The sequence below is a fragment of the Protopterus annectens genome, chromosome 1.part2 (genome assembly GCF_019279795.1).
Source record: "Protopterus annectens isolate FY-2018-M chromosome 1.part2, PAN1.0, whole genome shotgun sequence".
NCBI lineage: Eukaryota > Metazoa > Chordata > Ceratodontiformes > Protopteridae > Protopterus > Protopterus annectens.
This window is the reverse complement of record NC_056727.1, coordinates 290928327-290946372: the sequence shown is the minus strand read 5'-3', so window position 1 is coordinate 290946372 and position 18046 is coordinate 290928327. Positions and strand designations below refer to the sequence as shown.

The following is an 18046-nucleotide window of genomic DNA, read 5'->3' as shown; positions in this document are numbered from 1 at the left end:
GGGCATCAGGGGCTGCAAAAGCAACTCACTGAGTACCGGAGGACTGATGACTAGCTTAACGGAAGCGTCATCAGTAGGTTTGGACTTGTGCGGTCTGTCTCTGTCTTTATCTTTATGTTTTTTTCAGAAGATCTGCTGTTGTAAGGCTTACCAAAGCCATATTGGAATTCGAAGACTGTAAATGAAAGTATCTGGCTACAATAAGGGCCAAACGATGGATAGTTATGGCATTGAACAAAGCACAGAAGCTACAATGGAGGATGTTGAGGTCTGGGCCTAAACAAGTGACGCAGTAAGAGTGGAAGTCTCGGTGTGGTATTTGATTTTCACAGGCAAGACAGCTGTTAACTTTTTCTGACATCGGTTAGTGGAAGAAAAAAGGATCCCCAATGGGGTACTTAGCTTTAGAAGACCAACTTCAATTCGGAGATGAAACTCAAGTAACGGCTGACCAGCACTAGTGTGAACTGCTTCTGCTTCGGGCTCCACAGAAAGAAAGACTGATGTAATAGCATCGGCTGCCTTACTTTTTACTACTGATGACCTGACGTCAGTAGTCAAGCAACAGCAACCAACGCAGAAATACAAAGCCAAAGGCTACTCTGGCAGGGATAACCCAAATGAGATGACTGCAACAGTGAAACATGAAGAACATCTGCCTTTATAAAACTAGCCCATGACTTATTGCATGTTAGAGGTTATTTTAAGGTGGTTTATGTTAGTTATGGCATGATTCAATGTCTGTCTCTGTCTATCAGAGACACAGGTGAGACAAGGGGTGAATTTCTGATTTTCCATCCACTGGTCCTGGTTGAGCTTGAATAGGGTTAGTGTAGGTCGCATCTTCACATGCATGGGAAGCCTACTCCAGAGAATGGGGATTCACTGAGATACATACCTAGCAATCAAGTTTAAATCTTTAGATCTGGGTGCTGTTCATTTTGTAGATAAGTAAAAGGTGCATCTGATGATGCCTTGTATACCAGTCATAGACAGTCTTTGAACAGTCTGTAGGAAACAGAATACAGAGATAGGGCATTGAGGTGATCTGCATAGGACATTTTATTTACATTCTGTTTTTGTGAAGAACCTCTGTGGGTGTTCCAGTTGTTGCATATACCTGTTCAGGTACATACTGAAGGGGGCATTATGTTCAATGATGGATAAAAATTAATCTAATCACCCTGGGTGGGAACAGAGCCCAAAGCCTTCAGGTCCTTGAGCTCCAAATGCAAGCATCTTCCCTGTTGAGCCACTAGCACTGACCTTCCTGCACTTAGCTTGTTTGCTGACAAACTGAAGCTGTCTGAAGATAACTCACCTGTAAATTCATAGTGTTTTGCAGAGCTTTACTTCTTCCAAACAGCTCTACTGTAACTTCAGTTTGCTTCCAAAACAAGTGTTAGAATACATTCCTATTGCATAAAATTGTTCCTCTGAAAGAATAACAGATAAGGACTCTTCTTGCAGTTGTAGGAGTTGTTTTCCTGCTATGCACCTCTTCCACCCCCAATTCCCCAAGCCACCCCTCATGCCATTACATTTATAGGACCTGTTTTCTGCCTAGAATTTTACCTACTTGCCATCTCTCTTAAAGACATAAACATAAATATAGACATACCCCAGTCATCATAATACACATAACTCCTAAACCTTCAGTCTGCACTGAAGCACTTAACTTTCTATCTTCCCTTACACTTACTTACTTCATCCACCGCACATAGCTATCTGCTCCTACCCCTTCTGTATTTGTTACCCCAGTGACTTCTCTCTCTACAAACCATGTTTCTCTTAAATATCACTGCATCCTTTCTCTAGCCATTCATATCACCTAACATCACCACTAATCCCTGCTAATATATACGACTCATCCAACCTTTACTTCAAATTCAAATTACTAAGCCCTCACACCTACTGCACCAAAATAAAACTAATAGTTTTAAAGTTAAACCAAAACAAGCTTACCATACCTATCCATCTTTCTCTCTCATCACTCCAACGCAGCCTTCCTCCCATTATGACTCTTCAATAGCCTTCAAAACTCATCCCAAGTCAAACCCCTCTTTCGACTTAGCCTACTTATCTCCTTCCAATACAGGACCACACCGCCATTACCAGAACATTTAAACTACAACTCACCTATCTTGAAAGCACTCAAACAGCTTACAATCATTTTTTTAAATATTTGTAGCAACTATAATAAAATCTTAGAACTCCACCCCTGGATCTTGCACAATAAATCGGACATTCTTACCATAACTGAAACATAGCTACAACCCTACATACTTGACTCTGAAATACCACTTCCTGGTTATATCATGAGGGCATATAGCTCCCCAAAACCTACAACACTTCTATGTAACTGTATTAAAGAGAGACTAATGCAGAGAAGAAAATCTGCTACAATAATACCTTACTAAATCAGTGTTCTAACCCTAAAAACCCTTAAAAAAACATGTAATAACACTCCCTCAAAAATAGCTGCTGAGTTTAACACACATTTTCTACAAAGCATTAAAGCCACTACTAAATATTTTTCTCCTAACAATCCTGACATGCTCTCTCCTTAGAAAGCAAACATACACTATTTCTCCCTAAAACCCATGTAACCTCCAACATCAAATCGCTACTTCTTAAAATGAAACCCAGTTCTCTGTCAGCAGATAAGCTCTCAGTAGAATACCTCAAGCTGGCTGCCAATTCCACAGCCTATCCTGTCTCTGTTCTAATGAAAAGATCTACTCCTTCTCTATGGGAAAAAAAATAATTTATCCCCTTCAAAAAGGAGGAGCCACATCTGATAGTTTAACTCTGTTGAAAGATGGCTACAGGATATTACTAATTCCCCAGAAATAGTAAATTACTTCTCTTTTTTTCTAAAATCATATTTCCATGAAAAAAAATAACTTCAAAATTTCTTCCTTAAATAAAACAATGATTGATGTTACCCCACATCAAACCTACTTGGCATGGCAATTAACGATAACCTTAAATTCGATTTACATATCCACAACAGCATCAAGAAAACCAGTCAAAAAGTAGGTACCCTACTGAAAGCAAAATTCTTACAAATTCTGCCAAGGAAACAGTTACTACACTTGCCTCTTACTCCCCTTTCTCCTACATGGAGCTCCCATCATGACCAACCCACAAGCCTTACTTAGTTCTAAACTTGAAGAGTGCTACAAAAAAGTTGCCAGACTGACTTGCAATAATCCTTACCAAACCCACCACTGTTTAACACTAAAGACACTTAAATGGTTCAAACTTTCTTATTACCTTTCTTATACTCAGCTCATCTTATCCCACAAAATCATCCATATCCTTCTGCCTGTAAAGCAATTAGCCCTATACAACAATACAAACCATCCCCTTTGATCAAATGATAAACTGCTTACTAACTAAAACCTCAAGGGCTACTGGGGTCAGTCTCTCTAAACCTCAAGGGCTACTGGGGTCAGTCTCTATTCCAATGCTGTAGATAGAACTTGGAATAAATTCCTATATCAATCAGGTCTATCTCACACCTTCATCTTTTCAAACCATTACTAAAATACTTATTCTCTGCCTCCTGGCTTTGCTCCACTCCTCACCTGGGACATAGCTCTCTTAACAACCTTCATCACCTTTGTTATACCTTTCTTTAAAGGAATAAATTACTTAACTTGCTTATCCCCTTCCAATAACTCACTTTATTGCACTTCTTAAACAACTTCACCTACTTCTACTCAGTGTCATACAAACTCCTGAGGGGTAATCTATGTGTAGCCTTCAATGCTATGAGTGACCGAGCACTCATTTTACAGCTCTAATCCTATACTGCCACATCAACACCACATGGTCTGACTGATACCTTACCCAATATATCCCCCAATTCAATGACAGGCTACTAGTAACCTTTACAACTAATCTAGACAACTGGGTGAGTGATTGCAAATTGTCACAGAGTTATGTGGAGAAAGTCTATTTCATTGGGACGTTGTTAGTCTCCCAGCAGTACAAGGTGAAGAGGCTGAGCTTATCAATGGCTGCCTTCTCAATAAGCTTAGTAAGAACTTATAAACCTAAGGAAAGAACACTCAATATAGCCATTACTTGTCATAAAAAGATGGCTAGTAAACCATATACTCACAATGGTCAGCCTACAAAGAATAATTACAGACTAATTATCACACACATTAAAAGCACTGCCCCTTATGTACATTTAGTATTTTTGCATTAGAAAGGATAAAATTGTATGTGGACTCTGAAATCAGAAGATATTGTTATAAAGCTTATATTATGTCTGTAAAACAGAAGGCTAAAATTTTTCTGCACTTCTGAACAGTGGCAAGGTACAAAAATACATAAAAGGAGATGTACAGAACTTAGACCATACACATCAAACTTTAGAGTTCATATGAATCAATTTACTTACTTTGAAATCTGAGCATCTTCAGAACAATGCTTTGCACCACACAGTACAAAGCTCATACAAACTTCCTAGAAGAATAAATCTAACATGTATGTCATCACTTAAATATGCCACTAACATCCTCTCCATGAAGTCTGGATATTCAGCGAGTGAAAAATACAGTCCCTTAAGAATTTCTGTTGACAATTTTTGACAATGCTCTGAACCTTTAATCCTTTCTCATCCTTTCCCTCTTGGTTATAAAATACTGCTTCTGTCTAGACAATTAAGCAAAAGGGCTATAACTGTTTTGCATGTCAAATCATTGGCAAGCATCTTCTTTTATCCTCCATGATTTGTTAGTAGCATTCATAAAGCAAGGTAGTGATTTTCCAAGCTATAAAACATACATAACCATCCGCAAATCCTAGTTGCACTGATTATTTTATAGCTCTGATTGCGTTCAGTGCAAGAAAACACCATCTTCATGTGCCATTATTATTTTATATCCTTATGTGCTAACATAAAAGGAAAAATAAATACTCCGTAACAAGATGACAGCAACCAATTTGCTTTATTAGGATGGTAAAAATATTACAAATGTGCTTGCTAATACAAATAAAACAATTCAAGTTATTTTTACAGAGGCTCTAAAGAATATGACCCTTTAAAAAAAGCATCTGTAGTGTAGTATACAGTCAAATTCCCTTCGACAGTTCAAACTTTGGTGCATATATTTTACATATTTCAGCTTTAAGTACAAAAATACAGTATGTAATACTCTATTTAGTTTCTGTATACACTTCATACTAGTAATTACAAGCAGCTGAAATAACAAGAGTGCAAAATTCAGAGCATATTTTGGCTAGTGGTTAGTTTTGGGTATCATGGAATATGCTGATTTATACTAACAAAATAACCACTATACATCTTATTTTCTGTAAATGGAAGACTGCTGATTGTCTCAAAATCTTCTGATACTTAATATAATTTTATGTTAATGTGACTGAACACAGACTGTACAATAAACGACAGTTATCTGCAGATATTTACCAGTGTTTTACCCTAACATATAATTTAATGAAAGGGTACACAGTGATCTGGACATACACGAAATACTGCTTCCATTTAGTGAAATGGTTGACAGTTTCTAGTGTATATATAAATGTCAGTGTAGTAATCTGTACCTGTTCATGTTTTTCATAACTAATATCCATCCTTAAAGCTTTATGAGCATTTGGAATGGTGCCAATTGACAGCAGAGACGTAGTACAATATAAGCACGCTACTGTACATAAATTTAAACTAACTTTAACACGGAAAACATAGCATGCAGCACAATGTAGTATTCCAAGGCTGTGGTCAAAAGACAAAGAAAAAATAGTGCTTCTTGTCAGGGTCAAACATCTGACCTTTTCAGAATGGAAAAGTAATAAGCCCTATTACTGACACAACATACATTAACAAAATAAAATTTGCTATGTTGAAATGCCACTTTATGGCTAAAAAGCTGGACAAAATCATTATCATTATTAGGGTATATGACATCCACTTTTCTTTTTGCAGGCTTGGGAAGTAAAACTCTTGAAATACTGAAACTAATGTAGAATGTAAGTGATCCAGTGAATCTTATCTACAGCAAAGGGGAATTAGTAATGAGCAGTGAATGTACAAGTCAGAAGCCCCCTCAGGAATGTGAGTTGTTACTATGAATGAGCTGTGATATGCATCCAACCACTAGTCCTGCAAAGTTTCCTCCTGTAGAGCATGCAGGATTCAGGTACCTTCCTGTTTACTGTGCTACCAGACTACTTGTTTACTGTTCAAACTGAAAAAGATAAATTGTGGGTTTAAAAAATTTATAAGACAGTAGGACATACAGTATTTATTTTGAGGATGGTAAAAAATATTATGAATGTTCCTTATAAACAGCTGTATACATGAACTGCCTACCTTTACCTTGTACGCAGCCAGAGTAAGCATCGGGTCTATATTACGTTATCGAATACTCATGTATTCGACATAAATGTCGAAAATGTCAAACGTCAAATAAGTACAAAAAAAATACAAAAACCCACCCAAGCAAACCATTTAAATGCTGTAACATACTCCACCCTGTTACTTAAATATACCAACTCCGAGATCTCCATACAGTGCAGACAATGGAAAACTTCAATTTCTGCACTGTACAGAGATCTCCATTGAAATGTTCAACGTTTGACGTTTTCGACATTTATGGGTCGACTATTACATTTTCGAATACATGAGTCTTCAATAATATAATACAGACCCTAAGCATCATGTAGAGGACAAACAGGAGAAAGTCATTCTAAAGGCATTTTAAGAACCTGATCTCTAAATTCAGTTTGATCTAATGTTGTTCTGGAACTAATATCAGTAAACCACTTACTTTGAGTCCTACATATTAAGGCAGGTTAGAGAGGCAATAAACATTTGGAGGAATACAGACAGAAAATGAAAGTGGTGCCACCAGATAGAGATTGTGAGACACCATTACCAGAGGTGCAGGCATCTGGAAGCAGGGCACAGAGTACAAAATGCCCAGTAGTGGATTAAATCCAAGACAATTCCAGTCTGATAAAACAGATTAATTCACCCTGAAAGATGATTTGTCCAGGCTAATGGATATATGCAATGAATGGAACTTGTTGGGACCGAGAAAAGTTTGGAGTAAAGAATGCCTTGTAGATGATGCACACAACACATCATCAATATAAGGCAATATGAAAATATTTGTCAAAAATGGCATTTTCAAAGTCAGGAATTTAAATATTTGAGGTGCTGATAAACTGCCCCATCACAAATATGTACTAGCGGTGTGTGTCTTGGAAAGAAAACCTAAGTAAAGTCCACAATAACAGTGACCATTCCAGTATAAGGATCACTGCTGCAGTACCATATACGAGTGGGAATTATACTGCAGGCATAAATCCAGTTGTCCAGTCTAACTTATACAGCTTTGAATGTCCCCTGTATGGAGGCACACATCAAGAGAACATATGGCATAAAGTGGCAAGAACTCGGAAACAGAAGCAGTAGTCTGCCTCTACTTTTAGGCTTTACTAGCTTCACATAAAAAAATTATTGAGGAGGAAGACAGATAAGAGTCTATACAGCAGCAGTGATGCTTAGACTCAAACATGTAGTTATGTGTTCTTGTTTTAATGCAAGGATCACTACTGCAGTTTCAGTCATAAGGAGTGGAACAAGTGAGAAGTGGCCACAGACCTAGGAGGAGGGAGCATACATGCCTTGCAAAACTTCAGTGGCAAATCCTACTCTAGTCAAGGAAAGTTTTTTTTAGAGAAAAGTGGAGGATCCAGGTATCTGCCCCATAAATACTTTGAGTTGAAACATTTCTGAAAAAAAGTAGCTGTTAACAGCTGTTGTCCTAGTACCGTGTGCCTTAATGCAATCCTGTAGAACATTTTCTCACTGATCATAAAAGAAAGAAATGCAACCCACCAACCAGGTAGAGCAAGTCTGTTTGAAAACTGGTCTGCCCTGCTTCCCTGGCATGGACGAGGCTAAGACCTGTTGTGATTTTCTGAAGTCTTTAGTTCTGTCATTACAACGCCACACTTGTCTATGCATATTTATCAGAAGCAAGTGTTTTTCCTCCCTTTTTTGGAGGATGAGGAGAAAAGTGGAAATGGAATGGTTTGATTCAGGGTCTGCTCCAACATTACTTTTGGAATAAAAGACAGAGTGATCATTTTAGAGCTCTAAGGGACACCCTGTCCTAGTCAAAAACTGCATTAGGTTCTCTGTCTACTAAAGCCTGTAGTCCTGAAGCTCCCCTGGCTGAAGTAATAGCTACCAGAGATATGTTTTCCAAGTTAAGAATACCACTGGTATGAATGTCACTTGCTTCAAAGGGAAGCAGCACTTTTTTTCTGTTAGAAAAGTTAAAAAATCTTGAATTTGTGTGTGTGTGTGTGTGTGTGTGTGTGTGTGTGTGTGTGTGTGTGTGTGTGTGTGTGTGTGTGTGTGTGTGTGTGGCACTGCCTTCTTTATATGCTTTAAATGTGGGAACCCTTAAGAAACTGCTCAACTGTAGAGAGAGATTCCAAAGAGGATTCTAGGTGCAAGCAAGCAGATGTATAAAGAGAAGTGCACCTTCACTGAGACATAAAGTAAGCCCTTTTCAATCAGGTTTGTTAGAGCAGGCTGTTTGAACAGGTGGAACAGAGGCTACTTCAGGTCATATGCCATGCTTCCTGCAAGAAAAAGAAATTTGGACTTCTAGGCCAAGCAACATTTCCTGTAAGCTGGATTGCTCTCTCCCTCCCCCTGGATTCCATCCCAACAAAGAAAATAGGTAAAAATGAACTGGTTTAAGGGCAACTCAGAAAGAACTCTTAGAAGGAAATAGGACACTTCCAAAGGGATTTGCTATGGATCACAATCACGAGGGGTTTGAATCTCCAAGCCCTTGCAAGTAGAGATGTCCACCAGAAAAATCAGCTGCCAAGATATAAACTTTATACCGGCAGGTTTCACACAGTGTACATGTGTGTGTGGATGGGCACAGGGGTGTGGGGTCAGGGAGGGGCCACACTGATGCAGAACCTCTAAGAAAATGCATGATGGACCAGTGCTGGGCAACATTCTTGCCCTCTACAAGATCAAGATATGTGGAAATAGCTGACGCATCTGCACAGATCCTAGAACAATAGCGTCTCAAATCATACCAGTGCCAAAGATAAACCGTAAACCAGAATCACTTGCAAACTAACCATGGCACGCAGTTATCAGGAAGCGCTTTATTCAAATGCCAAAGCTCTTCCAACTAGCAAAGTCTGTCTAACAGGAGGAAGGCTTCTTGGCAGCTTCAGTCATTTCTGATACTTCACCTGGATGACCTGGTAGGATCATTGAGTCTACAGTACGAAAAAGTCTGTTCCCCAACCTTAGTGAACTTCCTTGGACAGAAATGAGAGGGTTTTTGCATTACCAAAAACCCATGAGTTTGGGAACCACAGCCTTCTCACTGACTATGATATGATGAGTATTAGTCTTGATCGTGTGGCGTCGATGTGGAACTGGAATGGGAGAAAAGGAGACATGAATACCCAGTACCAAGGGATGGAGGACACATCCACAATAAACTCCCCCTTGCCTTACTGCATCAAGATTAAGAGGACAGAAGGGCAATTTGTTGGGTGTCAAACAGATCAATACCTGAAGTGCTCCACTTCTGGAAGATCCAAACCGGGCACACCTCCTATACCCACTGCTCCAGAAGAGGACTGGAACATCAGCTCAGAGAGCCTACCAGCACATTCTGCTTTACCCATAATGTGAACTGCTGAGGCAACAATTGCTCTCTCTCTACAGCTCCTTTCCACCCTGTTAGAAACTACACAACATATTTGAGTGAAAAGTAGCCCTAGAATCAGCAGTTCCTCCTTAGCCTTGATGGTAAGGAGGACGTGACATAACTCCAACTGGATAACAAGGATTTCCTTCTTCACAGAAAACTTGTTCCCTTAAATTGTAAAGCAGCCATGTTGAGATCCGCATCCCATAAGTGAAGCGCCTACCATCAGCACCTGTGAAAGGTTCAGGGACAGGAATGGGTAACCCAGCTGAATACTGCTAGAGATTTTCCACCATTGCAGTGTCTAAGACCATGTACTTATCCATGAGCATGTGGAGACAATGTCACCAATTGTACTTCACTATCCACTAAAACACCTACATTCTCAGGCCTTTATGTGTCACAATGAAGATTATGGCAGCCATCAAACCTTGAAGGCAAATCTGGACATTCTGATAAATCCTCACCTAGACCACTCTTGAATATTTTCACCTAGCCTGCCAGATCCATAACCTCATCGGCTCACCACATGGAAGAATGACTGAAATTTGAGAATGCCCTACTACATGACAGCAATCCCCTAAGAGACAGGATCAGAAAGGATTTCAATCTATTTATGGTCATCCTCAGGAACTGTAGTTAAAGGATCAACCATTTTAAGAACGCAATCAGGGACTCTCCTGACACGTCCATCAGAAGCCAATCATCCAGGTAATGGAACACATGGCAGAAGAATGGTCTCCTACAAGGTTTCATATAAAACATCAATTCCTTTGGTAAACACTGAGTACAAAGGGAAGCCCAAACAGCAGTAACACTCAGCACTAAAAAGTACTCCCCCAACCATGGTAAAATTAAAGAACTCACTGTGCACACCCAGACACTGATGCACCAAAAGACACCCATCTTATCCACTGACGTAATTCAGGTGCTCTGTAGAAGGGGTGGTATGAGTCCATGGACAGCCATTAACTGCAGCTTTATGCAGTGGACATACTCAATAAAGCTGCAGAGACTGAAGAGTACATTCTGGGCTTGTCTCAACAGCTATAAGGAGATGGCCTGATCTCAGAGTAAAGCCCTTCCTGGAGAAAGACCTAAGTGCCCCAGGATATGGCTATCCTTGAATATATCAAGAACCCAATGGTTCTTAGTGATGACTCTTCAAGATGAGGAAAACACAGGTAATTGCTGTCCAAGGTGGTCTTTGGTGGTCAGATGGACTACAACTGATAGGTCAGCAGACCCACCCCGTTGAGTTACCTGGCTGCAACACAATGGGGTAAAGTCCATATGATACCCAACTGCCTTCCTCTATCTGTGAAGTGACTTCTTGGGAGAGTGGCTGTTTAGACCTAGAAGAACTGGGGGGCTAAAGAATGCTAGAGAAATTCTGCTTTCCCTTCGGAGGTCATCCACCAGATTCTATGAAGGCTGGCTGAATAAAACCATTTCCTTGAAAGGAGAATCCAAGATGACATACTTGAGCTGCTCCTTGAAAAATGATCACCTCAACCAGACCATCTTGCACAGACAAATGCCTCAACTTACTGCCATTGCCATAGCAGCGGCATAGTGAAAACTATAGCATGTCATAAAGTAAGTCCACTATTGATCTGGCACTCAAATTCTTAACCATTTTCCCTTACACCCAGGCTCATAGAAGGAGAAAAACCTTTTCATTGTTTGTTCCAGTGGTGGAAATGGGACATATTCTCTTGCCAAACACATCCAAAGCTTTAGACTCCTTATCTGATGGAAAAATAGAAATGTGTTGTAGTTTCTGGGTCCTGTGCTAGATCAGTGATATCACATAAAATCATCCCAAGGACACCTGGTCAGGATCGTACTAAAGTTAATCATTGCCTTATAAATAGCATCTGCTTTTCTGGGAGATAAACAAGAACATTCTGGGTGTTTCCAGGCTGCAAGTATCATACACTTGGACAGGGAAACCCACATCTTTTTATTCACCTTCCCCACATACTCATTAAAGCATCTCAAATGCGAGGCACGGCAGGGTACAGGACAATCAGTGTAAGACTTCATGATTCTCAAGGATTCTGTAAAGAATGGGACATTTCTGGAACTGTAAGAAAAGGTGAAAACTTTGTCTCTCTCAAAATTGTTTCTACCTCCTCAGCTGTCTCAGAGGAAACCAAGTGAGGAGGGAATCACTGGTCCTAAGAATTCTAGCAGAGTCAAGATCATGCATGGAAGATGAGCATGGTGTTGAGTTTCTAGTGGGTGCAATAAGTGTGTGCCTGGTGACAGGTTACTGGTGTATGAACCTATGAGAAATACACAAGCTTGATCCTGGTATCAGGTCATGCTCCATAAGGGTGCAATCACGCACCTTTTTGGCCAGTTCCCACCAGACTTCAAATCACACTCTCAAAATTCAAAGGCCTAAACTAAAAGCCCTTATATGGGAAGACCCAGTAGAACAAACCTCTTCTTACCTGGGCCACTGAATGCTGCTGAGCCAGGGGGAGAGAAGTCTTGAGTCCTGAGTAACACTAGAGGACTATAGATTGGTGACTCAAGGAGCTACTCACCAGGAAAAGACAGGTCTTACCTATGCTCTGACTAACTGACCAACAAAAAAAGAGGCACTATCTGGACCCTGGATGAGTCCACCTCAGGGCTGGAACTGGATGTGCACCTCCTCTGTACCTGTCATCACCTAATAGAGTGAAAGATGGCCATGAGTGCAAACCCTTACTAGCTAAGGATGAACACACAACAAGCATGGACCAGAAAGTAATTTCTGAAATGGACTTACCTCCAAGTGGGTGTTTCCAAAACCTGTCCTCAGTTTCTTTAGCCTTTGAAAGGTGCTTCAGCAAAGACCTGGAGATTTGCATGTAACCCTGCTGTTGAAGTTTTCTCTGGGTTCCTTCAACCTCTTCCAGTCTCATGATAGTGAGGAAGGTCAGGAGTTCTTTCAATCCAATGTCTCTAAGTGACTGGTTTGAACAGCAAGCATTTGTAGCAGCAAAATCAATGCCAGTGAACATTTCTGTTTATATGTTTGCTACATGGACACTTAAAATATTTTACTGCCTTAGCGGCTGAACATGGGGATTCTTCCACTACATAAATCACTCTCAAGACTGAGCTGTGCAAGTATCAGCAAGAAATGGCAGGCTCAACGGCCAAGTGCATTATGCAAATTTAGGATACAACATCACAGTACATAAATGCATGAGATGCATGTGCCTCTGAGTTCAGCAGCTTCTGAGAAAAAAAAATGCAGCTGGACCATACAACAGTATGAGCTGAGTCACAGAGATACCAAGCTGGGTCCCAAGTGTTAGCTCTGAAGATCTTTAAGGATATTTGAGAGACCTTCTTTTTTCTAGTTGCTGTCCTTGTTATATACATCACCACAAAAGCTTTTAAGAATAAAATGTAAGGAAACACTTAAGAGTAAGAGTGGCAGGAAAACAGGGAAGGGTTTGCAGGGCCAGCCATAGGCACAAAGTCATTAGTGTCATTCAAAAGAGTGCCCACATCAACATGGTTACATGAGAAAAAGTGTAAGTGAATCAGCAAAGGATGGAGAACTGGCCTGACCTCCAGGGACCCGATGTCCATGCTGGGTCTGTCAGCATCCTCCTACCTTCTGGATTTGTTCGGGTGTTGCTGAGGCTGGTCATGTATTTTAGAAGTATCCTCACACTCAGCTGTCTGTGCTTCAGTCCAGTGGGGAAGTTATATTTTATACACCCTTCCTACTTTTCCCTTTTCCTGCCCCCCCCCCCCACGCTAGCTGATTGCATCTGAGGGTAACTCCTCTCTTTGGATCATGCCTCCCCTTAAGGAGAGTCAGCAATGAGTGCCCTCCACTAAGGAAAGGCAGGCTCATCCATCCTTGTTGCTCTGTCACCCAAGTTATCTCTCACCCGAGCCACTAATAGAACTCAGGTCAACTGGGCTGTAATTCGGGCTTTATCCCTCTATGCCACCAGAGTGGCAGATTTCTAGTTACTTTACTTGTACATGCAGACCTTATGTAAGATATTTTGCTGTTTTTTGGTTGAGATTACATAGCTGACATAAATTTTGCAATGGGAAGGATGTATCACAGGAAAGGGTTTAATAAAGCAACTGTAAAGCCTAGCAAAAATAACTTCGCTGGTCTTTGAAAACTGTCAAAACAACCTTCTGGCCTGGCTGATACAACAAAATGGGATTTGCATCTTTCTAAATGGTAATACAGAATATATATATATATTTATATATATAATGTTATTCTTTTTCCAAAAATAAAAAATAAATAATGCACCACTGAATAAAATATTCTGCAGTAAAGCAGGTGCAATATATGCAGATTAAGATGCTCTTCTACTAATCCCTGCCACAAGTGAAGGGACGTGCCATTTAACACAGCATACAAATAAAGATGATGTCTTGCAGTGAACATTTTAGGCATTTTAAAGGTTCATATCCTTTAGTCCTCTACAAGCTGTGTTGCTCACTCTACAAACTAGTTATCAAAGATATACAGCCATCAACACTACATGCAAGGGAGAAGACCATTTACAGCCTACTCCATAATAGCTCCAGCAAACAACCCAACATCAGCTAACATTATCAGAATTATTCTTCCATACTACATCAAAAACACAACCTTTGTGGCCACTATTTCATTTTACAGACTTGCCAAAACAAAAGCTACTGCTAAAATAAAATTAACAAATACAACATGGTTAAAAATGTACTTAAAACTCTGCACTTGCTGAGAACTTGTGTGACTGTGGTCATTATTAAGGCACTTATGTACTGTTGTTAGCTGTCTGCATCATTGCCCTTCTATTCCATTTTTTTCATTTTGTTAACCAGATTTAAGCTAAAGGCACTTTTACAGGGATAGCCTGGAGACAAAACAGCTGCAAGACAAACCCAGAAACAAATGGGTACTCAAACAAAAAGCAGTATGTTATTAATTCGTATAAGGAAACCAAGTGCTCAAATAAAATCCATAAAGATATGCAAAAACAAGCTGTCTCTAACCAAAAAGCAGCTGGAAGCCACGACTGAGTGGACGGTTCTTGAGCTGTGAGGCAACAGCTTTAACCACTGGTATTATCTTGGTGCGAAGAACCAGCAAATTCTCGAAGAAAGGCTGGTTACTGTTTAATTACTCTATAATAGTAAAAGCAGAGGTTTATCTTTTCAGGGATCTCATCAAGTTTTAAAGGCATTTTGACTATGACTAACTCTCTGTATATACGCAATCCTAGCTGAGCTCACAACTCTTCAGCTGGAGTGGGACGAAGATTACATCTTAAACAATGAGTCCTACAATTAAGACAATGCTGTCGTGTGGTACGCATCTGGTAAGCAGATAAACTGAGAACATTTCTGGATATTCAGGTGCTTACGTCTGCTTGCACTGTTTATTGCTTCTGAGCCTGGGTTGTGGCTAAAAAGAGTCTTCTGACAGGTCCATCCTTCCGGCTACCAAATACTGCTTAAATAAATCGGCTTAAAAATGGGCATTCCCCATTACTTCTACTGAGAGAACAATGAAGAAATTTCTTTGGTGTCTTGGTCATAGTATCCCTTAATTGAAAACATGAGCTACTTGTTACTGGTTATTACCTACCTGGTTTGTGTCGATACCCAACTGACTACCTTAAATAGATACACTTTTTCTAACTAAACAAAAAAAGTAGAAAATATATACAATTCTTTTTTAAGCTAATGTACCTCAAAGGCAGGGCACTGATCAGGAAAGCTGTTAGAATTTCTCTTTTTAAAATTAACACAGCAGTTATAGCATTCAAAAAAGAATAGCATAAGTAAAAGAAAGCAGCCTGTATAAAAATACTGCAGCCGAAATGCCTGCTAAAACATACAGTTTCAAAGATGAACATTATCTTCCAAAAGAAAATAATCAGAAGACATTAGAGATTCAGTGGTTTCACTCAAGTGATTTATGCTCCTTAAGTGCTAGGTTATTGCACATCACTGAGTATCCAGTTTAACAAACAACTAATGTTAAAATGCTGTTTAAATCCCAGGTTATTGCCATATATATCACAGCAACATTATTCGTATTTTGAGGTTTTAGAGATACTGATGTTACCAGTTACAGTTTATAAGGGAAAAAATACATCAGTCCAATCAAAATATATGCTACTGCTTAAACTTGGAGATAAAAGGCATGGGACTGCTCTACTTGTATAAAATCTAGTCTATTCAGCAAATTATATAAATCATAACAGTATTCATTATTTCAGAAATGTGCACTCAATTAAGATTTTCTAAGGAACTGCATACAATTTTTTTGATTTAATAATCTGGGTTATCTTGCAATAACCAATACCTCAAGCGTCCAGTTATTTTCTGACTGCACAATGACCCTTTTACATGGCACTGCTAGAACTGAGTTTTCTGTTTTTTATACAGGTCTAGTTTCAGAGCTTTGTTATATATTAATAAATTAAGAGTAACTGAGAGCAAACAGAAGCATTAACCTTAAGTATGGAGAGAAACTATGGCTTTCAGCAGTCATTCATTAAACTGTATGCTGCAGTTTGCTGTTCTTTAAAGGATGTTTCAGCTTATGAAAAAAAAACTGTTCTACATGTTGGAAAGAAGCAGATGAAGTGAAATGAATAATAACACCAAAAACATCAAAGAACTTCATCTATGCATGTCCTAGTCTCTGTCTCCAGTTCTCTTTGCAAACATCAACAATCACAGATATTAATTAGGAGACTGTGTGCTGTTCAATACTGTTCTCTGAAAAAGAATGTGTCCTAAAATTGAGTTTCAGCTTGGTGGCTCTGCCTCTACAGATGGTGAGCATGGTCTAACTCCTGACAAAGAATATTCTGTTCTACAAGAAGTGCCCCATAAGATGCTCTAATATCTTCATAGTAAAAATACGCCCATCAGCCTTTGTAAATGGGCAAGTAATGAGCACATGTTGTTCGCTGGTACCCAAAAGTGCAGCAGTCACCCGTTCTGACACTGGGGTGGTTTTGGGACTCTCATAAATAAAATCATTGTAATAAAATAAATAAAAACAAAAATGTTCCCAAAGATATCACAATATTTAATTAATTATAGAGTATGCTGCATCAAATTTAACTCATAAATGTACATTTAGCTACTCTTCAAGGGAAAGGAAAATGTTACCCCAGAAACAAATGCCACAGGACACAGTTTGAAATGATGTTGCATTTCATTTATAAAGTAGTCTCAAATCTGAACTTCAGAAAAGCAATTTTGCAAATGTCTTGGACTTCACTATGCTCATAAAGACCTCAAGAATGCATACTCCCATCCATCATACAATGAAAAGCTAAATATAGCGTCAAAATGGCCATAAACAGCAGAAGCAGTAAGGCTAATAGGCAGAGAGTTATCATTTGTCATTTAGTAATGACACAAGTAGAAATGTATATTCTGTCCAGTAGGGCTTCAGATAATGTCTCCACAGGAGGTACCATCATTTTATACATTAGCGTACAGGTATACATCCAGCTTTTTGTAAGACACAGGCTAGGTAATATCTGTAAAGGTAGCTCGACATGAGGCTGGAAACATTCCAGTGTTACACTGTTATGCTTTTTTTCTGAATAATTCAACTACAGTGGCTGAAACGTTTCTGTTTTCTTTGCCTACTCATCACAGTGGAAAGTGAATCAAAACGCAAGACAGTTTGTTACAGCAGACACAGGTGGCATGCCACCTGTATGCTTTAGAGTAAAAGGCACTGTGCTTGGTCCCTTTCTAACAAAGGAAAGGAAAATAAAAGTGCTTCAAGTCGGATTCATCCAGTTCCATGGCTGCTGAAGTCAAAAACTCCTTTCTTGAAAAATGGTGTGAGCTCACAAACGGAGTGTTTTGACAAAGTAAGCCCAATTTTGTCAATGTGCAGTGGAGAAGATGGAGAATCCAGCATTATGGAGAAAAATTTCCGCAGGTATTTCTGCAAAAAAAATTTAAATGATTACTGGATGCTGCAACAGAACTTTTCTAAAAGTTCTTTTCTTCTGTGTCTACTATTAGGGGATAACAAAATGGCATACAGTAGTTGTTTAAGTATAGCATATCAGCTGTAAACTTATCTCACTCAATGTATTAATAATAGTATGAAAAATATTATATTTAGCACAACGTATGTCTATGCTTTCACTAATGTGTATCTAAGTCAACCATCTTTTTTTCCTGATACTGACATAGGACTATTACTGCACGTAATGTATTCAACGACTCAACTGTTTGGTAGTCATCAATTTATTTTATACAAATTTCAAAGCTTTCATTTCCTAAAAAAAAAAATTAGT

At 39.2% G+C, this 18046-nt stretch overlaps 1 protein-coding gene across 1 annotated transcript in view; it reads right to left on the bottom strand.

The window, feature by feature from the left end:
* Window positions 1-4948: 4948 nt before the first annotated feature.
* The window catches only part of KIF16B (kinesin family member 16B), a 3706250-nt gene continuing 3693152 nt past the window's right edge, over window positions 4949-18046 (bottom strand). The window contains exon 26 of the mRNA XM_044056090.1: window positions 4949-17688. Coding sequence (XP_043912025.1) covers window positions 17530-17688 — 159 coding nt within the window. The 3' untranslated portion in view covers window positions 4949-17529. The remainder of the gene's footprint in view (window positions 17689-18046) is intronic.